Raw genomic sequence first — 23946 nt, 5'->3', positions numbered from 1 at the left:
TTTATATTTATGCATGACCCCCATTTTATGCACTTAGCACACCCATTATACTTTTATATCCCTTAGGTGAGAATGTTTTTAGTGTTCCTCGTGACTAGTCTGTTATTAAATCCCTCAGAATCCCTTCCAAAATCTGGTAACGACACTGTTACACCTGTAATCTTGGTACCAGGTGATTTTATATGAATTTAATATTTCATTGCTCTAGTACCATCTCAACTTGCTACATAAAATCCACAACAGATTTTTGAACCATATTGTCGTAAAGTTTAATATTATGTGTGTAATACTCATGTGTATCAAATTGCCAGAGAGAAGCAGTGGCGTAACGTTACATGTTGGTGCCCCCCCCCCCCCCCCCCCATCCCGAAAAAGCGCCCCTCTATTGGTGCCCCCTCCCCTTTTAGGCGCCCCTCCCTAAGTTAGACAAATTAGGTGAGGATACTCTGGCAAAATCTCTAAAAAATGTGTTTCTAGATCAAAACGCACAGTTTTGCTAGTACTGTAGTAAAGTTTTTCAAAATTGTCCTACATTCAAACGACGATTTGGCGCCCCCCCCCCCCCTCCAAGATGGCCGCTACTGGAGAGAAGCACAAACTATCAGAGATTTTCTGTTATTTACTTTATCCCATAAAAAAATATTCATTAATTTACAAAATGACAGGTATTTGTGGGAGTCAGATAGATGGATGGTATGTGAAGGACAGTGCCCCACATTACTACTGCACCAAGGACAGTGGGGGTTGGACTCTTCTGTGGCTTTGTATCGACTGCATGCTCCCTCCTGTATGTATGAGAATAGTTGATTTTACTCATTTTATTAATTTCATTTATCATTTCTTAGACGATAAATATCATTTCTCAGACGATAAGTTGCTGGACAGACACGTTTCGATTAGACATATCTGACGTGAGTGACATAAAAAACAGGGCTGGCGTGCAGACAAAAGTAAACGATTTTGGTTACACTGACGGCATAGGATATTTGGACGAGGTAATAAGTTCTATAAATAATATACATATTATTATGTACCTATTAAAGCTCGGGTATTTATGATCTCAGTTTTTCAAGAATGATCGTTCATACATAACCTGTAAGTACTGTATAACAAAACAGCCATCTTTTGCTTTTTAAAATAATGCTTGAAATTTAGTGTTGCCCAGATTCCCAGGAAACTGGCCTAGCTTTTTGTTGATCAGAAAGAAGACGTTCTGCTTAGAAACATCACGTGGTTCTAGTTTTCTTCTCTCACGTGTTATTCTCTCAGCACCAGTTCGTAGTCCAGTTTGAGAAGCTGATAATTGGTATAGAGAAACTACCAGGTTACACACGTGGCATCAGTATCAGGGGGGCTCCGTATGATTTCAGGTTCTAATCTTGCGTATGTACTACCTCGATCCTTTGATTGTGTTGAACACCATAAAAATACAATTAATCATTGCAATTAATATTTAATACCTAATTATCGTTTATGATGAATATATAGAATATCTATTCTTCTTTTCATTAGTCGTTGTATTTTAATTTCATAGTAAAACTTTGACTTGAGTCTATGTTTTATCTGTTACATTACCTGAGTTTGAAGTTTGATTAAAGGACCAGTTAACTCAAATTTTTTGTAGTCTCCAATTTGGCTAAGATTTAAATCAGCTGTGACAAACTCGTAAAAAATCGTATCGCCGAAAGAACCAACTCTCTAGCGTACGTGTAACGTGTGTTATTGCATTAATAAGCTGTGGCCTCGTGACGTCACTAAGTCCCTCAGCGCGCGCTTGCATAGCATAATACATTGCAAATGTTTATCATTGTCAATAAAACACATGTAACTCACTCAAATTTTAGAATTATGACTATTTCCCTAGTTCTCCAAAATCCTTATAGTTTTGGCTAACACCTTGTTGTTGTTGTTGTTTTCAGCCAAGTATATGATTCAAGTAGAAACTTTTATTCGAATAAATAACAAATCATAATAATATGTGAATTTCTAAGTGAATTGAACTACAAATAGACATTGACGATCACTAAGTAGGGTAAGTACTACAAATGCATAGAAACTAGAATTGTTGAAGCGTATTACAGTTGGATTGAGATGAAAATTCGCTTTCTTTAAAACCCACGTACTTGTTTGAAATGTTCGGATATTTGCTTCTTATTGCTTTTTCCCCAGTCCATGAAACTCTAACAAATTTAGAAAGGATCTAGATAAGCTGTATGGCGTAAAAGTTGGTGGAAACTCTCCTGGTCATCTCTATCCGGATAACTAATAATTTTGTGACCATATGTGGCCATTTCTTATGCGTCTCTATTTAAAATAAAATTGAAAAATTTGCTGTGTTCAGTTATACAAATTGATTTTCTGTTTCCATCATGTCTCGAACAACGCTAACGTCAGAGCAACAGTAGGAAACTTCCCCTTCAGTTAGTGTTCCACATTTCTCACAAATACACCAATCTTTTGAGTGAACACTAACGGGAGCACACAACCTATTTTCTACGTCATCGTCCTCTTCATCTGTGTCACAGTCCTGCTCTTTACAAAGTTCTTGGTCGCTATCATGGTCACTGAGATCTAGCCGATAGGGGTCAAATGCCAAACTGTACATGATGGACGTTGAATTGTTGATCACCCCACAGTCATCCGGAATGTTCTCGTTTTCCTCCTCACTAAGGTTTTTTTTTAACATATTTGATATATTTACAGATCTAGCTTGACAAAAATTTTCAGAAAAAATCATGTTCGCGGGAAGCGAAAATCCGATGAGTTTTTCAGGGGGGCCGGGGGGGGGTTGTCACATGACGAGAAAAATTTATGCAAAAATTAGATAATCTTCGTTTGTTGAAAATTATGTGATTGCCCCTGTTGCCCTTCTCCAAATTAAAGTACTTATTATTGCTGCAGTGTTCTATAAATTTAAAAAACCAATATAATAGTAACTATGATAATACCAGGCAACAGTTAAATAGTGGGTCTGGCAACCAGAATGGTGGGTCTTCGCCCTAGAAGAGTGGGTCTTCACTCTAGAATGGTGGGTCTGCACTCTAGAAGAGTGGGTCTGGCAATCAGAATGGTGGGTCTGCAATCTAGAAGAGTGGATCTGGCAACCAGAATTGGGGGTCTATAAACTAGAATATAGGAGATATGGCAACAAGAATTGTGGGTCTGGACTCTAGAATAGTGGGTCTGGCAACCCGAATGGTGGGTCTTCACTCTAGAATGGTGGGCTGCATTCTAGAATAGTGGGTCTTCACTCTAGAAGATTGGGTCTGGCAACAAGAATGGCAAGTCTACACTCTAGAAAAGTGGATCTGTCAACCAGAATTGGGGGTCTATAAACTAGAATAAAGGAGATATGGTAACCAGAATTGTGGGTCTGGACTCTAGAATAGTGGGTCTGGCAACCCAAATGGTGGGTCATCACTCTAGAAGAGTGGTTCTGGCAACCAGAATGGTAGGTCTGCACTCAAGAGAAGAGTGGGTCTGGCAATCAGAATGGTGGGTCTGCAATCTAGAAGAGTGGATCTGGCAACCAGAATTGGGGGTCTATAAACTAGAATATAGGAGATATGGCAACCAGAATTGTGGGTCTGGACTCTAGAATAGTGGGTCTGATCTGGCAACCAGAATGGTGGGTCTTCACTCTAGAAGAGCGGGTCTGGCAACCAAAATGGTAGGGTCTGCACTCTAGAAGAGTGGGTCTGGCAACCAGAATGCAGGCACGTAGCCAGGGGGGGGGGGGGGGGGGCAGGGGGCTGCAGCCCCCCCCCCCCCCGGAAAAATTGAACCCCAGAAAAAAATAAGCCCTCTAGTCCCCATGGTCGCCTGGTAACTGGGCTGTGTTTATGACTCAAGCAGTCTGTACTGTTTAAACGGCAGGCAATCGACTTCAGCATTTCGTAAATTATTCCCAAATCCCACTATACAATGTACTTATTCCATTCAATGTGACAAGTACTGAGTTCGGTAGGGACTGGTAAGACATTTTGGCATATTCTTAGTGCTTAATTTTCAGCGAAAAATTAAAGAACAGTAGTACCACAGCATTAATATTGTAACTTTGGACCCCCAACTTTGTATTATTGTGATGTCTGATTATTGCTGTCCTAAAAATTTCTTTAATGCACCAAATGTCGTCTAAAACACCCTATTTCTCAAAATTTTTCCCGAGGGGCTCTGCCCCTGGACCCCGCTGGGGGCTGCGCCCCCAGGCCCCTGCCGTAGCTTGCTCGCTGGGCAGCTGGGTTGGATGCGTCGGCTCGCTTTGCTCGCCGTAGGCCCCCCAACGAAAAATCCTGGCTACGTGCCTGTGTTTGTTTAAAAAAGTTGTTTTCATTATTTTAGAGTTTTCATTGTACAACAACTTCTGTACATCTTGTAGTTGTACACTTTTATAACTTAATAAATAAACAAAATTGATGGTTGATTGAAATACAATGTTTTAATTATAATTTCGGTTATTTGGAATCGAAAAAATTAATCTATAAATGAATAACGGAATCTTCAATATGAAGTTACGAGATGATAATATAATTGGGAGGCATAGAAGGGGATCACAAAAGTACCGCAAGTGTATAAGGCTGGGGGCTCATAATGCGCAAAATTTGGCCGCTGTCGAGTGGGTCTGCCTAAAATTCACAGATCTAGCTATGGGTCTGGGACATATGTAAAAAAAAAACCTTACTCCTCACTACTTGAATCAGAAGTTACTTCTGCAGAGCTTGAGTCACGTTGCACTTCATGCTCAGTGGAATTTTTGTCCAAGTCATCAGCCATTGGTAAATGTAGTACGTAATCTTCCTTACTACTCAGACTCCTACTCCTAAAACCAAGACATTTTCAAAATGTTAAAAGTTTATTAGCTACTTATAATTTCAAAGTCTATATAAAGGCCTAAATCTTTGATCTGTATGTACTATGTAATAATATATGAACGGATAAAAGGGTCAGGGTTATGTCATATGTGAAACTTCAACTTTTTACTTGATCTACTATACTCGCTCAATAATGTACTATATATTAAAAATAACTGATCAGAGTGTAACGTTGTAATATAATATTACAGTTGTTCGGAAGAATGCGAGCAGTCGACTGATCCGCTGTCCTAAAAGAGTTTGTTCCGAGAGCAATTATATTTATAGCATGTAGCGAAATTTTGTACTTTAATCAGCACGTGCCAGACAGTACAGGAGACAAGAAGTCTGGGTTTTATGGCCGTTCCGATTGGAGCTAGTAGTAGTAGCTCCTATCATAACGGTGCCGTGGGAACCGAATTCCCGCCAAAAATACCCGGGCTACCAAATACTGATAGGAGTGTACGGTGTGTTTTGAGTTTGACTTACCTAGTTGTCATCCTAATTGTATTATCATCGGTACATACCATGAATAAACTACTGGTAAAATTAAATACCATTAAGTGCAAACGTGTTCAGTCAATCGACCCACTGAACAACTATAGAATTTTCAAGACCCTATTATTCTTTGGCCATATATTACGGCACGATTGATTCTGAGATGGCTAAACGACAAACGTTAATCTAAACAGTGCTATGAGCTAGCACTTTAGTTTAAGAATACACTTTTTATATTACTCCTGATTTTTACATTTCACGTAAAACATTGTCGCCATAGGTTGATCATGAACACTAACAGCTTAATTTTAGATAAATAGATGCCGGTTAATTGCGTTATTTTTATTGTCTTACTCTAAAGTTGTGTATTATGTCCATTTTCTACCTGTAAAATACAGTCTCGCGAGTCGCGAGCTCCTCTGCGCGCGCCAGGGACGTCATCACCAAAATAATACAAACGCTATTTACACGCGTTAGAGAGCAATTAGAGATTTAGGAATTTCGACTCGTTGCTCAGTTTGCTATATGTCACAATCTGTCAAAATATGAGGATCACTTTTTTTGAGTTAACTGGTCCTTTCACCAAAATTCAAAATTCTATCGAAATTGACTTTATAGTTGTTTCTGATAGGGGGGAGTGATATCTATCAGCTGCTTTTGATCCCATGGTAAAATATTGCCCCTTGCCGAAATTATCGCCGGTCGAACCGAATTTTGAGATATGCCTTTAAAAATTGTTTATTCGATTTTGAAAATCTTGAACCTTGTTTTTTGAAGATTTTTTGAGGTCCAAGATTTTCAAAATCAAATAAAAATTTAAGACATATCTCAATATTGGGCTTGAGTCAAATCTTCTAAATGATCCTTAGAACATATCCTGAACTTTTGAGGGTGATTGCTCTAAAAATGTAGGAGGAGATAGATTTTTAGACTCGATTTTCAGAACGCGTGATTGAAAATCGCTCACGCAATACAATTACACATAAGCGCTGACCTTTGACAGGCGATAATTTCGGCTAGGAACAATATTTTTCCATGAGACCAGAAACAACTGATAGATATCACTCCCCTCTATCAGAAACAACTATGAAGTCAATTTCGAGATAATTTTGATGAAGACCCCCCGGCCTCATTAACACTCCTCACTGTTGTTAATGTTCACATTCTCAGATACACGCCCAACACAAAGGTAGGACAGGAGTACTTTATAAAACTCAGATACCTGGTGGAAGAGACGTATGAACTGAACGGGAACACACCGGTTATGTTGGTGGCTCACAGTATGGGTAATCCTTATATCGTCAACTTCCTTACTAAGCAGGATCAGGTTAGTTATCAGCTGTGAAGTGCTAACCTGCAGTCTTTTCAGCCAAGCCCTTTTTGAAATGGCTGGGGATACACGTCATATTTATGATATTTTGAATAAAACAAAATATGTGACCCTTTTCAAGATCTTTTCCCTGTGTAGTAGTTACTAGTTATATATATAATGTGATTGTTGAACAATAGACCGGACTGCCCCATGTCGCCTGGGAAGTTGCCAGGCACACTGTCAAGGGCTTCCTTTATATCATTTTGAATACTACAAGGTATTTTCAATAATGCTTGTGCTAAGACCCTTTTATCAAACTTTGTAGTGCAAAGTCTTCAAATTTGAATAATACCCGTTACTTTACATAATGGACGGTTTGAAATCTTTTTATCTAACTTTGAAGGCTCAGAATCTGTTTGATCGTGAACAATGACAAATGGAGCGGACCATGTCACGTGGAAAGACTCAAACACACGTGACACCTGCAAACTATATTTAGACTTTAGCACTGCAATAAATATTTTAGAACCCCATTTTTAAAACTTTAAATACTATTTTCGTGAACTTAAATGTCGTACAAGAAACTTGCAATCGTTGCAACAGCTATAATAAGCCTACTCTCTGTCGTATACACTTTGAAGAGAAACCACAACTGTGTCACACACAACGTTGTCATAAAGTCGGAGCCGTTCATGCAGTTTAATGTTACTCCCGGAAACGAATGCCAGGAATACTGCAAGTATGAAGCCGAATGTGAGACGTTCTCGTTCAACCTAGATCGGCCGTCTGAGTGCTCTTTGTACCGGGAAGAGGGGAGCAGCCTGATCTACGAGACCGACAATGCATCCCATTTTATATTCAGGCTGAAAGACTGTGATGATCCACTTTCAGAGTTGTCCGAGATAAACATGACCGAACAGGATAGGTTAAACGCAGAAAAGTCTTTCACGGTTTTCCAGAGGAGCGATTCATACAGGTGTGTGGAGGTAAACTTCACGGAAACCGAACAATCCGCCTCCCTTGGATATCAGCTGTACTGGAGTTCAGCCTGCGAGACAGCGCAGCAGTGGGAAGTTATCCTGGTTGAGGAGGGTGTGTCAGGTTATTTTGGGTGTGACGTGGTGAAGGTGAAGATGGACCAAGGGAACATGTGCTTCTCAGCCGTGCAGATAGATAGGAGCATAACCCATTCGATATCCCGTACAGTATTCTTACAGGCTTGTGCAAATGGTAGTGAGAATGGAAGTGACCTCAGTCAGAAGCTTCTCATGTGCCTAGAACTGAATGGTGCATGGTCACTCAGACGCCGTGAAGCCTTTTTTCCTCTCATTCTACCCGACAGTACTTCCCTCAACTGGCTGAACAGAATATCATTGTCCTCCATCGATAATATAACTGGCAACGATCTTGAAAAGCTTCAAAATTTCCCTTGCAAGGAGATCAGTGTGACAGAAGGGAGTATTTTGCATGGGGAGAAAGTTCCATTTTTCCTACCAGGAGAGATCATCACAGTTACTTGCAACAAAGGGTTTGGAGTGAAGGTAGCCCCAGGAATATACGACCAAGAATTCACGACAAATTGCTCAAGCTCCAGGACCCCGTTAGTGTGTCAGTCATTGCCAGGAGGGGTCTTTGTGTCATTGGCACAGACTTCTCCAAATATGGTACAGAATGTTTCTGATCAGGTACAGAGGGATTTAAAAAGCTCTGAAACTTCTATGACCGTGGCATTGTTGGTGCTCCTAGCAATTCTTTCCATCTTTCTGATGAGCCTTTGATAACGGTGGTCAAGAACATTTGGATTAGCTATATATTTAATGCTTTTATGACGCTTTAATTTCGAACGTTTGAATGATTTTTAATTGCAACTGTTTCATAACTGAGTTGGTGATCTCTGGGTAATATAGTAATAGTATTCGATAGGGGGGGGGGAGGGCAACAAACTAGGACCAGTGACCGAACTTTTGAGGGGGTCCCGGACCCCAACTGCCAAACCCAGGTTTATGGTGCTCTACTTGTAGCTAGTGGTCTCCTGAACTCGTATATGCAATTTCATCAAGATTGGACAAAAAATGACTGAGTTATGAGCCAAAAACCATATGCCCATATTTGGGCATACGCACCAAATTTGGTAGATTTCGTCCCATAAATTGGTCAAATATCAATATTTTTGAATGAAACTTACTTTATATGAAAGGTAAGCCTAAACTACATATTCGCTGTAAGTTATAGCTTTATATCTGTTTAAATGTGGATACTATGGCGAAAAAACCACAAAAAATGAACTAAATTGCCCGTATCTTGGTTCGCGATATTCGCGGAATTGATCTCATTAAAACTGTAACAACTCAATCAGTTTTGATAATTTTTGCATGAAATTTTCGGAATCGACTCGAAATCGCATTTCGACCTTATTTTAAGAACAGATTTTTGATTTAGGCCTCAAAAAAAATTTGGCGGCCAAATTCTGAATTTCTGTAATAAAATTTTGGAATTTGGCCGCCAAATTTTGTTGGAGGCCTAAATCAAAAATCTATGCCACCAGTACTGAGAGGCTCTCCAGTGAGCGGTATAAATCCCACCAGTACAGCTGAGAGGCTCTCCAGTGAGCGGTCTGCGGTATAAATTCCACCAGTACTGAGAGGCTCTCCAGTGAGCGGTATAAATCCCACCAGTACTGAGAGGCTCTCCAGTGAGCGGTATAAATCCCACCAGTACTGAGAGGCTCTCCAGTGAGCGGTATAAATCCCACCAGTACTGAGAGGCTCTCCAGTGAGCGGTATAAATGCCACCAGTACTTAAAGGCTTTCCAGTGAGCGGTATAAATGCCACCAGTACTGAGAGACTCTCCAGTGAGCGGTATAAATGCCACCAGTACTGAGAGGCTCTCCAGTGAGCGGTATAAATCTCACCAGTACTGAGAGGCTCTCCAGTGGAACTACCAGTTCAGAAGAGAGTTGTTACGGCAAGTAGTTGAGGCTAAGGTAGATAGGGCAGTATTAGCCGAGAAAAAAATACTGAGAAATCAACCAAAACATCGAAACAATGCATACTTAACAAAGAATCGATTAGTTTATATTTAAGTCACAATTGTTATGGACTGTAAATTAACCCTGTAAGCTTCATTACTACAGTCTTGTTGATAGTAAAATCTAGAGAACGGTTAGTTTCCCCACATAACACAGTTTCCTAAATACAGTCTCGTCACGTGAGACAGATAATTGAAACTGCAATTAGGGCAGTTCAGCAGCATATTTGTTTTCTACCACAGTAGCTTGTACCCTGCCATCTTTCTCATCTTTTCGTCGTTGTACCTAAAACAGAATTTAAACTTTGAATGGGATTTTTATCTTGAAGTTATGCATATTGATGACACCGTGTAAAAATAGCGTATAAAAAAATCTGATCATAGGAAGAGTTATAATGAATACCAGATAAAATAATATGCTCACCTCGGCTGCAGTGCTAGGAGTAGGAACATCCTTAGTGTCCGGTAATCTGTAACAGAGCAGTCCAGCTGATGCAGCTAGTACTGCGAACAGTATCAGAGTTCCGGGCTTGTTCCAGGAGAACAACAGGGACGCTTGGGGACCACAGAACGATCCTGACGGAGAGTGTCACCATGAATTAAACTGTTATGAATATCTGCCACTTTGATAATATGGACAGAAAGCCTAGATTATATGAATATCAATTGCATCTCTAAATTAAACAAATATTTATTCTACAAGAACTTACCTATCCTTGCAGCAAAGGAGCTGTAACCCAGCATCTTGCCTCTGTGAGAAGTTGGAGCAAGCTCCATGGTGTACAAGTAGATACCACAGAAGGTGGCAGCTACAAACATACTTCCAATCAGACAGCTCAGCTGCTCTAATGAGAAGGAGGAACTCAGTTGTAAGGGGATAAGGGCCACCAGGAATGTTCCACTGGCTGAAATAATATGTTTATATTAGACAAGCAGTCCAGTTTTAACTGCAGGCATGATTTATAGTGGGTCTGCACTCTACATATCAAATCAACTTCAAGGAATAAGGATGAGTGAGAACTGAAAAAAAAGATTTAAAATAAGATCCGAATGATCACAATTAAAACTGCTCTCAGTTGAGTTCACTTACCGACTAAGTAATATATAATGATTGATATTCTCCTCCCCAAATACCTAAAAGGGAATCCCATACCCAAATATGCGATAATCTCTCCAACAGCCGCGAACAGGTAACTGATGTAGATGTTGTTACCCAACTCTGACCAGCTGAAGCTGAAGCCGTAGTAGAGGAAGCCTGCCACCAGCCACAACCACATCTGTATCCCCAGTTGGACTAGTAGTTCTCTGGAAGGTCTCTGGTTATTAGAGGATCAAAACTGGTGGTTATCAAGGGTAACATTTATCATTGAGATCTCATTAGTGTTTTCATTGGGGTAAACAGGAATCAGGATAGGTAAAGGGCGGTCAGAATTAATTATTGTCAGTTACAGAGTAGTATAAAAATGGCACGTGTGTAATGCAAGCAGTTTGCTGCTTTTGTTATTTGTTGCAAAAATCGATCCGGAAGATAATTTAATTACATACTAATATGATTTAGACAAAATGTTACCTACTTGTACTTCATAAAATCTTTCATCGCCTCTAAAAATGTTGGCTCTGGTGCTTGGGTCTTTTCGGCTGTCAACTCAACGTCGTTTAATATGACTGTATCAATATCAAAATCACTCCCATTGATCTTTGCCAACCATTTGAGACTCTCTTTTGCTTTTTCCTCGTCTCCTATCAAACAAGAATTATAAACATTATAAACATCTTTTGTTAAAACTTCTGAAAGACATATTATATAAATCTCCATCAACTACTCGGACATATTCAAGCTTTTTTCCACTTACTTTTATTGACGAGGAAGTACCTCGGAGAATCCGGCATCAATAACAGGGGAATAACAGCCAGCACAAACAATATTCCATCAACTGCTACCAGCCAGTGCCAACTGTGATATTATACATAAAGACATAAGGGGTCGTTCACATATTACGTAATCAGCCGAGGAGGGAGGGGGTTTTCATATGATTACGCTAGTGTAATTTTGACACAATAGCTATGTGTAAAACTGATTACGGAGGGGGGTTAAAAATTGTCCAAAAAATGATAACGTAGTATGTGAACGACCCCTAATAAGGTTAGGTTTATTTAGTGGAATAACAAGCTTGTGTTGTTACGCACGAAAATACTTGATATTATGTCAGTATCTTTGTTTATGAGATCTTCTGGCCCTCCAGCTCAACGATGATTGCAGAGCTGCTGGTGCACCTGATTGTCCAGATTTAACTATTTAAGATATAAAATGTAACTTACTCCTTGATGAAGTAGGCAAAGAAAGTGTTGACGAGATACCCTACTCCGAATGCCAACTGAACACCAACGTTGGCTTGAAGTCTGTATTTAGAGGCTGTGTACTCCAGCAATAATACAAAACCTCCTGTTGATCCAATGTAAACACCCGCTCCTGTTAATTTCAATTAGATCTAACCTAATTAAAGATCTTCTCGTGTTATTGTTATATTGATGCAATGCGGGTTATACTACCCAAAATGTTTTCATTTATTTTGGTAAAATAATTTGGAACCTTCAAAACTGTAACTATATAGTCGTATAGTGTAGTAACCTTGAAAGAAGCGGCATACAAACAAGAATTCTATTGAAGGAGAGAACGCAGCTATAAGGGTTGACACTGTAACAATACCGTAGCCTACCAAGGCCCCCAGCTTTCGACCGATCATATCAAACAAGTTCCTGAAAAAGAAGAATTAGTGGAGGGGGAATGGGCCAATTGAATTAGCTCCTCTGTGTTTAAAATTGCAGTCTGGGTGAATAGTGTTTACGATGAAAGACAGCAATAAACAGATGTTATTTGTGAAGGCTTCAATAATTTAATTTTCCAACCGACTGAATGTGAACTTACCCGCCTATAAAAGTCCCAAGAAGGGCCCCTCCGAAGAAGACCGATCCCAGCAGTGACCTGAGAAACTCTCCGCCGCAATGTAAATTCCAATCCACCGCAAACGATGACCGACCTTTCGTGTGCCAGTGGAAATCGGTGTCTAAGAGCAGCTCTTTTAGACCAGAGCTGGGGCCGCATAGGTTCTTTTTGTTGTATTGTTTAAGGTCTGCGATCAGAAAAAAATTTTTAATTAATATGAAAGTCAATGAGTAAAGAATGAACAGCTGATAATTATTTCATTTTTAAGTATCGAACTTGACTTATCCAATATACGTATATACACCTGAAAACCATGATCTAGTAAATAGTCTCAATTGTTGGTTCTAAAATACACGTACCAGGACAGTTAAGCTGATATTCTCCTTCCCCCTCAACAGATATGAACCTTACAGTTTGTACAGCATCTATCAGAGAGTAGACTTCTCCATCATCCAACTCAGAATTCAGATCAAACCTGACACCATTGCAGGTCAAAGTGGTTCTATCTTCAGAGGTTTTAGTTCCTGCAAACTGTAAGGTGCACTCCAGAGTGTCGAGGTCCATTATTTTACCTTTTATCTCCTTCTCACACAGTTCCTTTTTCTGATCATCACAACTAGAGTTTGAGGAGATGCTGATAACAAGATTCTCAGATTTTCTCTGTATGTTAATCGATCCTATATCGTTACCAGAGTGCCCGTGAAGATGTAGTGTAGCTTGTTTGGTATCAATGTTGGATACTGTAATCATACAACGGTCATCCAATTCAACCATTTTATTATCTGGCCATGCTTTGTAATCTGAAAAAAAAAGTCATTACGGGTATATGCCTCACAGAATGGCCAAAAAAAAGAAAGGTCTCTCAAAATCACAAAACACACTTTATTCCAGTTTTTATCTCATAAGAAGCTAAGTTGACACTCATATTTTTCTTCCCGGGGGTTGATTTAATCTCATAACAATTTTTTCTTTGAGAAAAATTGGCCGGAAAATCTTCCTCCAAAAAAACATGCCTCACAGAATGGCCAAATCTGAACTTCTATAATTTTGTTGATGGAGATACTTTTTAAATTTCTATCACCACACGTTGTTAGAAAACCTATTAAGGAATGGGGTAATAACCTAAAACTCACGAAAAAACTGAGCTGCGAAAAATTATTTCACAAACAAAAAAAAATGCCTCACAAAATGGCCAAAAAAAAATGAAAACGAGAAAATTTTATTTTTCTAAAACCTTTGGCTCTTGTTTCAGGCATGCTGCTGGTATAAATATGCCTTGTTAACACCCCCATATAGGTGAAATTTCTTAGAACTGAATAAAAAGGGCATAATTTCCTACACCAAAAATGGCCATTTTGTTCATATTCCCTGATTTCATGATTTATAACCTTCATTCGGCTGTAAAAACACTCCATCTGGGGTGTTATTGTATGATAAATAGCTTGTGAATACTTTAGACCATCAAAACTAACATGTCTACATCAATAAAAGGAGTTTTAAATTTTGGCCATTTTTTGAGGCATATTTTGGCCATTTTGTGAGGTGTGTAGCCATTTTAGCGTTTTTTTCTTCCTATATTGAACAATGTTCGTTTTTTTTAATGAATACTATTCGTTAAACATCTTCTGTCATACTGGTGCCAGAAGTTCTCACCAAAATGCAAACTTAGTTCAAAAATTTGAAAACAAATTTTGTGAGGCATATTTTGGCCATTTTGTGAGGCGTGTATCCATTTTAGCATTTTTTTCTTCCTACATTGAACAATGTTCGTTTTGTTTGATGAATACTATTCTTTGAACATCTTCTGTCATACTGGTGCCAGAAGTTCTCACCAAAATGCAAACTTAGTTCAAAAATTTGAAAACAAATTTTCAGTGCTCAAAATTTCTACATAAACAGTAATATTTATGCCAAAAAATGTGGTCCTAGTTAATGATTTCACCACAGGAAGTGTTGCCAGAAGACTTTTGTTTCATATGGTATCCACAAAACCTACCAGTCTTATACAACAAATTAGTTACAAAAACATTTACAAATTTGGCCATTCTGTGAGGCTAGCCATTCTGTGAGGCATATACCCGTACATCATTAATGTTGAGTCCCTAGATTCAACCTTATCCTTTAATAGTACAGTCAAATCCGTCTTTTTGTCGGACAAAATTTGCAACAAAGCGATTTTAACGGGATATGGTCGGGACAGGTTCCAGGAATCATTCCAGAAAAGTCCCAAAAAATCTGACTTGAGCAAAATCCACAATTACCACTTTTTTACCACCTTTTTACCACTTTGGTTTTCCGCAAACAAGTCACGTTCTGAATATCCTAGAAGATGCTAGTTTAAAGCAGTGTGTTAAGGAAACAAAGGAGAACAACTTTTTCTTTAACAACTTTTTCAAAAATAAATTATTTAATTAATTAATTAAATAATTAATAAATTTTCAAATATTTAAAAAATATATTTTCATAAAAAATGTTCACAATTAAATTACACGTACAATGAACTAATTTTCATAAAACTTTTGAAAATTTTCACTTTCAATATTTTGGACTTGTAAAATTTTCGAAATTTGTAAAGAATAACCACTTTTTACCACATTGGATCTCCGCTAATAAAACGACTTCTGAATGTCGTAGAAGGTTGTAGATTGAACCGATGTGTTAATAACATAAGAGAGAACAACTTTTATTCGCCAACCTTTGGATTAGATAATTAATTAATCAGTTAATCAATTATTTAACAAATATTCAAAAATTATAAAAATTATTTTCGATCAAAATATTTTAAAATTGCATAACACGAATAATTAACAATTTTTCATTAAATTGATTGGAAAATCGAAGCAGCACTTTATATAACCAATATATACTAGATACTTATGAGTCCTCAGCTGGCACATTGGTGCAATTGTCCTGACATTTGAGGCAGGTTGATCCACAATGTATTCCTGCTTTTCTGCATGAACAAGCATTGCCACAACCTGACTTTAAACAGTTGCAACTGATGTTTTGAATGAACGTGGTCGTTAAATACCATTTAGAAATCAAAATATCCTCCAAGTTTAGGGGGAGTGGGGGTGCCGTGAGTTAATACACATACGTTGAGTCTTGTAATCAACATAATCGTGTTTGCGAACATGCTGTTAACTGCACATTGCAATAGGCCATTACATTCGGAATATGATCTGAATTCTGAAAAGATATTGGCGCGAAACAGACTGAAAATGACGAAGTCATCAAGTAATTCGTTTATCTCGTTAGCGAAATTGATTGGGTAATCAATGATTACCTAATCGCTAATCATGCGACAGGGTGCTACGATACCGTAATTGGGCTTTGTGCACGATCCCTATAGTGGGAATCTAGTGCACTAAGCTACGGAGAAACAATACCCTAGCGTATGCACTCCTACTAAAGGCCCTTTATTATTACTTACTTACTTGGGTTGGGTTCCGAGCTAGAGTGCTACCAGGCCAAGAATGTCTTGCATATCCACCGCCAAGTAGTAGCGCGTCAGAGGCACGTGCCACCGGCCCACTCCAGCATTGAGTTCTTGTTCTGTCCAGTGTACCCAGGTGTTGAATGGTGGAGTGTCAGGGAATTCATTGAGGAAAGCATCAAGAGCAGGTTTGAAAGCGGTCAAGGTTAGGAGGGACTTGATGCTAGGAGGGACCACGTTGTACAGTACAGACTGCAGAGGCTCTAGAGGCAAAGGAGTTGAACCTCAGGTTATTGACACTAGTGTACTTGGAGGACCCTAGTGGTCGTATACACGTAGTTCCGTATCGTGAGGTCTCGCGGAAGTTGATGTTCATACTGTTTGGAGTAAGATTGTTATAGATCTTCCAAACTAGGATGATAGTGTATCTCTCACGACGCCTTTGAAGGGAGTACATAGACAGGCGACGGAGGTGTTCCCAGTAGTTGAGATTTCCAAGACCCTGGATTTTAGCAGTGAAGGATCGTTGAACTGCTTCGAGTTTAATAATTTCGCACTGCATGTGAGGAGACCACAGAGGACAGCAGTATTCCAGATGAGATCGTACGTAGGATTTGTACAGGAGCATCATGCTCGCTACATCTTACGAATAAGTTCTCTTCTGGGCTTAGGAATGGAGGATTGTGATGACACTTGGATGTTTCTGCTGTGCGAGGGAGCGTGCTTAGAGCATATGAACGCTACCTTGTCTTCAAACAATGTCCAAGCTGTATCCTGATCGTTGCTTGGGTCAGTGATAGAAGCCCAGTCTACTTCTACCAGTTCTGCATTAATGGCATCCCAGTATGCTGAGTTGAAGTTAATGTCATCAAGGAGGCAGGAGGGGGTGAAGACTGGCCGTTCCGGAGTCTGCGAGGGGAGGAGGAGTTCAGGATTGAGGAGAGTGCAGCTCACAATGTCATGATCTGATAACTCTGTCTTGGTAACAGAGATACTATGGATCGAGTCAGAGTCGTTTGAGAAAACGAGATCTAAGATGTTGTTCTTGCGAGTTGGCTCGAGGACTTCTTGTTGGAGCAGGCATTCTTCATTGAAGTTCAGAAGTGCTAGGGCTGATTGTCGGTCTGAAAGGGAAATACTGCATCCTGAGTCGATAGAAGAATTCGTCCAGTTGATAAAGGGTAGGTTGAAGTCTCCTGTAATGTGCAGTACAGGGGTGCGTTGAATTCCGTTGATGAACTGTTGGAGGGTAGAGAGGCATTCATCAAACTTGTCAAAAGGAGCTGAAGGGGGCCGGTAAATGCCCGCTATCACGATGTTAGCTTCTTTACTGTAGATGGCGACAAGTTCACAGTAGGAGTTTGAGAAGGACTTTGTTTCTTCTTCTGTGATGGAGTTGTGGAGATAGGTAGCGGCTCCGCCACAAGCTCGACTGGTACGCTCCGCTCGGTAGCCGGTATAACCTGGGATGTGAACCTCCGCATCTAAGTGATACGACTTGAGGTGGGTTTCCGTCAAGGTGAAGAAAGGGGTGTGGATCGGGTTGGAGCTGATAGACTTTCCATCGCTGGTTGGTGATGCCAGGATTCATTCCTTAAATTAAATATTGAAGCTTACGCTTCCAAACGAACCAGTTTAACAATCTAGTTTAAAAGCACAACACTAAGTCGAGAGATGATGTGTAAATAGTTATTATCTATAATATAATAGTATCGTACAAATTTGGATATTTTACCGTTTATTCCATTTATCTGCATCTCTTTTTATCTGTTATCTAATCTATGTGACGATGTTTGTTCTATTATTCAAGTAAATTCATTTTACGTTTTACGTCACGGCAAAGATTTTTGGTAAAAAAATTATATTTTTGAAATTTTTAAAAATTTACTTATCATCTAATTAATTAATCGATTAATTATCTAATCCAAAGGTTGGCGAATAAAAGTTGTTCTCTTTTATATTTTGAACACATCGGTTCAATCTAGAACCTTCTACGACATTCAGAAGTCGTTTTATTAGCGGAGATCCTATGTGGTAAAAAGTGGTAAATAATGGTTTAGTTATTCTTTACGAATTTTACAAGTCCAAAATATTGAAAGTGAAAATTTTCAAATTTTTTATAAGAATTAGTTCAATATACGTGGAATTTAATTGTGAACATTTTTTATGAAAATATATTTTTTAAATATTTGAAAATTTATTAATTATTTAATTAATTAATTAAATAATTTATTTTTGAAAAAGTTGTTAAAGAAAAAGTTGTTCTCCTTTGTTTCCTAAACACACTGCTTTAAACTAGAATCTTCTAAGATATTCAGAACGTGACTTATTTGCGGAAAACCAAAGTGGTAAAAAGGTGGTAAAAAAATGGTAATTGTGGATTTTGCTCAAGTCAGATTTTTTGGGACTTTTCTGGAATGATTCCTGGGACCTGTCCCGACCATATCCCGTTAAAATCGCTTTGTTGCGAATTTTGTCCGACAAAGGCTCAAATAAGGACGGATTTGACTGTACTATAAGTTTATAGTTCATATACGCCTGATATTTGCACGAAATAGACCGATGCGTCCATATTTTCAACTGTAAATTTTTAGGATTTTAAGATTTCGTAAATTTGAACGTTCAAAGATTTTCAACTATCAATTTTGATTTTAATACGATCGAAATAGCGCAAAATTAAATAGTTTACACTAACCCTGTATCTTGAACAAGCTGACTCTCTCGTAACAAGTCATGCTCCCCACAACACATCTCCACTCTTCATACGGTATATACCCACCAAGGTTGGGGAAGTACGCTACCATAGCCTTCATTATCTGGAAGGACATGATTCCAACCACAATTGAAAGGAATTTGAGGGAAGGTTTAGCAGCCACTCTGTTCACTACATCCTCAGTCGAGAGGGAAACGGACATCTTGATTTCTGAAGTGAAGTTTTAGTTAGATCATATTGTTGTTAATGGTTCATTGGTTAGAACACTGCGAATCTTATATATATATTATATATCTTATATATTAAGAGTTGACCTGCTAAGCTTTATGCAATGATGTTAATCAATAATTGTAATACTAATAGGTAATTGTATAAATACGACGAATCAGTCTTTTGACCAGTATGAAGAAATACAAAATTGGCCACGGAATAAGAACTTTAGTCCCCAACAAAAAGTTTTGTCAAAATCGCAAGATATATAAATATTTAACTGTCCCTTGACACCACTTTGGGGTTAAACGGGTTCCTGCTAGTATTCATAACGTAGTTCGATAATCATTTCAGCAGAAGTCAAAAACACAGCGAAGAAATTTGATTTGGAAAGTTAAACTGTAGAAAGTACAAATAACAAATATGATGAAACCAAAGACAACTCTGTTACGCATTCAACCGTTTGCTTAATTATTCTCTGTTGATTCTAGAGACCAAAATCTGACCCCTGCCATGGTTACGAATCACTGTGAGAATGACTGGATAACTTAATAACATTCCATGGCTTCATACTTAATTCGCATTTAATTTGGTTAAAACAGTTATATACTGTAATTGAATGGAAAATTTTACTGATATGAACTCTTACGAATCATCTGATGCCGTAGATCATTGAAAAACTAGTTGGTATAGAAGGTATAGAGACCAAAGTGGCTCACGTGATCCCAATCCCCCGTTAGCCTCTCAAAAACCCCATTAGGGACCAGGTCAGGGATATTATGTAGTATTTTGTAGTATTGTGATGGAAACAGCTCGATATATATGTACTTACATCACCCACCAAATGTAATGTGACCTTTAATAAATCAAATTTCTCGTACAACAAGGGCTGATTGACTAAAACTTTGGAGAAAAAAGACGCCCGGTATATCGAGGTACCAGGTATATAGAGGGTTCACTGTAATAATTTTGATTAATACGAATTAAAATTATTTAATTCTGACTCTGATAACCCAAGCCCTTTCTAATTGCAAGGGAATCATGGGGCCAGACAACTACACAACATGTGCTGCAACAATAATATTGAATTACATTTTACATTTTTATTATAAGTTTGAATTATGTCAACTGTGAAACTTAAATCATTCACCTCATTTCCTCTATACCGCCACTAGACATCAAGGTTCAGTTTAGGAAAATATAAGTTGCACGATTATACGTATACTGTACGATACATTGTTTATATTGTATAGTAAGGAAGTGTTATTTCACTTCCGAGGATTCGTTGCCATTGATTTGAAAAATTTACCATTTCTATGCAGAATTGGCGATAACAACAATTTTCAGTGCTAAGATGAGGAGGATATGCGCAATTTTCAAGTTTTCATAGAGTTAATACTTAATACGATGATAATATGTTATTATTATCACATACTTTATCCCAGGCGTGGAAGGACAAGTTTATAGACGGTTACGTGTCATTAGCTGGCGTGTTCGGGGGAGCTTCCAAAGCTATCAGATCTATCATATCAGGTGCTGTAGAGTTAGAGCAAGTGTTAACGTCACGTACTGATTACTAGTTAAGGCACTCGCTATTTGGGTCATGATATTTTGTCTTGTGCGAGATGACAACTTCCATAATTCTGAACTTTTTATATCTATTAAGGCTTAATAATACAAGAAATTGATTAAATAAATTACCAACTATTTGAAGAACCAACCAAAACTTATCAGGAGAGACAGAAGGAATGCCCCAGATATTTGTTGATCCCCTGACCATGAGAGAATTTGAGAGGACTTCACCCTCAGTATTCTGGCTGATGCCGTCACCTGACCTGTTCGGGGACACTCCTCTTCTATACGCTGACGGCAGGTCTGCCTTTAAAATCGTTCATAATATAATATGTACCTGTGCTTTCTGTTTGAGTTTCGCCTTGTTCTGCACCGTTCAGTGAATACCTGAAATTACTAGATTTGAAATCTTAAAGCCGGAGACTTTCGAAATTCTATTCATAAATTGTCAAGTGTCAACGGATACGGGATACTCGGTCTTATGTCAAAATAATACACACTATTTCGTACCTTCAAGGCTTGATCATGGGTTCATCACTGCACTCTCTTATCTTCATTTTTATTACAAATCTAATAACAAAACTTCACACTCTCTCATAACTTAATCACATGACTTCATCGCAGCGTTACGACCTCTGTTCACTGCATTGTAGTGAACAGAGGGCAGTGACACTGCTAGGTGTCTAAAGTACTCGAGGCGGCTTCGTGGCTGCCACATTTGGCACGTTGTATCTTTTAATAGAAAAGTACAGTTAACTTCATTAAGTTCGTAATTTGCTTAAAAACTTGAACCACTGTCCCCCTGTCCCACAACCAATGGCATCCTGAGAAAATTGCAACTATGAACATATAAGCACCTTATTTTATGATTTTGACCTGTGGTGATTCTCGTTTCAGATGGTAATAATAATCCTCCTTTCAGGAACTACACTGCTCATGATTACCACGATCTACTCTTGGAAAGTAAAGTCCCAAAAGGGGACGAGCTGTATGACTTGGTGAAGGACCTACCTCTGTTTGTGGAGGATATTGGGGTGGATGTTCACTGTATTCACGGCAAGGATCAATCTACTCCTCTCCATTTCAGGTGATATATATAACGTGTTCTTTAGAGACTTTATCTGTAGAATACAGTTTTTGTTTTCTTGTATTTTCTGCTCTTTACCCGATTCACATTACACCATCATATTATTCTGAAACGTAACACTATCTTACTGTCAGGTACGGGGATGACTCTGAGTTCCCTGACACCCAGCCGATTACAGTAAACGGAGACGGGGACGGAACAGTCAATCTCCGCTCCCTGGAGCTCTGTAAGAAGTTCAAGAGACTGAAGAGTTACAAAACGGTGACGGGATTCCTGGCTACGCATCTGGAGATACTGCAGAGAAAGGACGTGATCCAGTTCATTGGTGATCTACTGACGAAGACGAATAGTGAGAGAAGGGGAGAGGAAGACAGAGAGGACGATAAGACTTTAGTGTTTTGAGGATTACGTTGGGGTTGGTGAGGTTTTAGGGATTTGTTTATTTGTAAAGGATTAATGGACTGCTCATTTTGATAAGCAATAATAAAATCATAGATAAAGGTTATTGGAGATCCTCCAGGGTGCATAGTATTAAACTATCTGTGATGAAGTTCTGCTAATGTGTTTGATTAATATTTGAGATATTTTGTAAATTTTGTTGATGATCCGTTTGAAGAAGATTTGTTTTCTAAATTATTTATTTTTGTTTTTCAGAAATTTGTTTGATATAAGTAGTTTTGATGATTACATGATTTTTTTGAAACTTAGATTATCCCCCTTGTCGCGTCGTAAGCTGAGCAAATTCCAAAACTTATTGTGACCTTTTAGTCGGTTGAGTGGCCGATCGGTGACGATAAAGCAATAGTTTGGGATTGCACTGCAACTGGAATAAATCGTTCTAGATACTGAAAATTTTTGTTAGATTTGTACGTTTTGCTGTTCTGATATTCGGTAGAAACTTAAAATTGTTAGGCGCTTTTGCTGAGGATTCTTATCACATGATTAAGTGTCAAATATCTGTAGCCAGTGTTATACTGTGTATTCTAGGTCTTATACAAGTACCAAAACAGTTAATGTTAAGTAAAAGGTTGGAACTAATTTATTGCTATTCAGCTATTTTTCACAGTTCATAGTTAAACAGTTTGATAATTTTTGTAGAGAATCTTATACTTTTCATACCTACTTTTAGATAATCTGATAATTACAGTTCCTATTTTTATGCAGAAATTAAAATAACTGTATTTCAAACTCTTTCGTTTAATTATCTTAAAAGGTGGGTGACTCCCAGAATACATTTGACCACGTGACTAGCACTTGTATGCCGTTACAATAGCATGAGTCAGTTCTCCTCCATTTCAAATCAGGCGATTAACTGCTGGCATCAGTGCTTAAAATACCATGGCACCATCATAATTTAGTAAAGTGTTATATTTCTATAGAATTCACCCATGTCGAATTCAAAACATTATGTATATTACGTATGTCATGAGCTTACTGAAGTTCTCCCTAAAATGTAGGTGATATAATGTTATCCCGAAAACACTGTATTTTGCTCACAAACCTCCAAATAACCAGCCAACTTGAAAACTTGCATGTAGTATACTGTATAGCTCCCCAAAAGAGAGCGGTGAGTACGGGATTAGCTTGTACAATGCATTGCTGGCAGTTCGCCAGAAGCTTGGAACCATGTAACAAGGAACATAATGTGGAACATTTTTTTGTGCACGTCTCAACCAACAGATTTACGCTGGATAGTCCGAATATTCCGTAGAAATCCTTTCGTTTTAAGCAAAAAATTTGTTGAAATAACGGAAATAATGACATTTAATTGCTGCCTGCTTCATAGTTCATTCATCACAGTATCTGTCATCGGTGAAGTTCAAAATGTACGGAAAAGATGAATTTGTTATACCGTCATGATAACCCTATTGATAACCCTATGACTATTGACTATTGACTATTGACTATTGACTATTGACTATTGACCGTCATGGTAACCCTATTGACTATTCATGAGATGGACAGTTGACATGATGGTTTCCCGACGCGATACATGGAATGTGGCACATGGACCGAGCATGAATCAAACACAATTCTGACAGGTCTACATAAATAATTAGAGTCGGCGGCAAGACTATTTTCAGTGGATATTATCGCGCGTCCATGCTTGTGCGCGTCGCGTCGTACGCGCCACGGCTGTTCAAAAGGGCGATTTTTGCGATTTTAATCAGATAGGATTACCCTAGGATTTATCCTAGCGCGCCCGAGACATCTCGGATTTTATCAATCCTAACGCCGATCCGGTTCCCCCAGGATACCTCCGATGAATTCCTATCGCCGAGCGGCGATAGGATGT

At 38.6% G+C, this 23946-nt stretch overlaps 3 protein-coding genes across 3 annotated transcripts; 1 reads left to right on the top strand and 2 right to left on the bottom strand.

The window, feature by feature from the left end:
• The first annotated feature begins 70 nt into the window (after positions 1–70).
• Positions 71–22836, top strand: LOC134815320 (phospholipase A2 group XV-like). Its single transcript, XM_063823837.1, has 9 exons — positions 71–172; positions 666–787; positions 867–995; positions 1270–1370; positions 6519–6675; positions 20437–20524; positions 20726–20864; positions 21486–21650; positions 21785–22836. The coding sequence occupies exons 1-9, from the start codon at positions 73–75 to the stop codon at positions 22050–22052; spliced, it is 1269 nt and encodes a 422-aa protein (XP_063679907.1). The 5' UTR covers positions 71–72; the 3' UTR covers positions 22053–22836.
• LOC134814663 (solute carrier family 22 member 16-like) lies at positions 9787–10585 on the bottom strand. The gene is made up of 3 exons (XM_063822830.1): positions 10399–10585; positions 10113–10264; positions 9787–9974 (listed from the first exon to the last, which is right to left on the bottom strand). The coding sequence occupies exons 1-3, from the start codon at positions 10505–10507 to the stop codon at positions 9894–9896; spliced, it is 342 nt and encodes a 113-aa protein (XP_063678900.1). The 5' UTR covers positions 10508–10585; the 3' UTR covers positions 9787–9893.
• On the bottom strand, positions 10679–18990 carry LOC134814677 (organic cation transporter protein-like). The gene is made up of 9 exons (XM_063822844.1): positions 18764–18990; positions 12992–13432; positions 12615–12819; positions 12318–12445; positions 12008–12158; positions 11542–11642; positions 11263–11428; positions 10823–10993; positions 10679–10682 (listed from the first exon to the last, which is right to left on the bottom strand). Exons 1-9 carry the CDS (start codon positions 18981–18983, stop codon positions 10679–10681), a joined length of 1587 nt encoding a protein of 528 aa, XP_063678914.1. The 5' UTR covers positions 18984–18990.
• Positions 22837–23946: the final 1110 nt, after the last annotated feature.

Source organism: Bolinopsis microptera, chromosome 5 (assembly GCF_026151205.1).
Source record: "Bolinopsis microptera isolate Bmic1 chromosome 5, MBARI_Bmic_1.0, whole genome shotgun sequence".
In the NCBI taxonomy this organism is placed as follows: Eukaryota; Metazoa; Ctenophora; class Tentaculata; order Lobata; family Bolinopsidae; genus Bolinopsis; species Bolinopsis microptera.
This window is presented reverse-complemented; position numbering and strand designations above follow the sequence as displayed.

Coding starts and splice junctions, on each gene's coding strand:
- LOC134815320 (XM_063823837.1), top strand. CDS start 73: ATGTTTTTAGTGTTCCTCGTGACTAGTCTGTTATTAAATCCCTCAGAA. Junction 173..665: donor ACCTGTAATCTTGGTACCAG/GTGATTTTATAT, acceptor ACAAAATGACAG/GTATTTGTGGGAGTCAGATA. Junction 1,371..6,518: donor GGGGCTCCGTATGATTTCAG/GTTCTAATCTTG, acceptor TCACATTCTCAG/ATACACGCCCAACACAAAGG.
- LOC134814663 (XM_063822830.1), bottom strand. CDS start 10,507: ATGTTTGTAGCTGCCACCTTCTGTGGTATCTACTTGTACACCATGGAG. Junction 10,265..10,398: donor CTCCTTTGCTGCAAGGATAG/GTAAGTTCTTGT, acceptor ACTCTCCGTCAG/GATCGTTCTGTGGTCCCCAA. Junction 9,975..10,112: donor CTCCTAGCACTGCAGCCGAG/GTGAGCATATTA, acceptor ATTCTGTTTTAG/GTACAACGACGAAAAGATGA.
- LOC134814677 (XM_063822844.1), bottom strand. CDS start 18,983: ATGTCCGTTTCCCTCTCGACTGAGGATGTAGTGAACAGAGTGGCTGCT. Junction 12,159..12,317: donor TGTATGCCGCTTCTTTCAAG/GTTACTACACTA, acceptor TGAAATTAACAG/GAGCGGGTGTTTACATTGGA. Junction 11,429..11,541: donor GTACTTCCTCGTCAATAAAA/GTAAGTGGAAAA, acceptor CTTGTTTGATAG/GAGACGAGGAAAAAGCAAAA.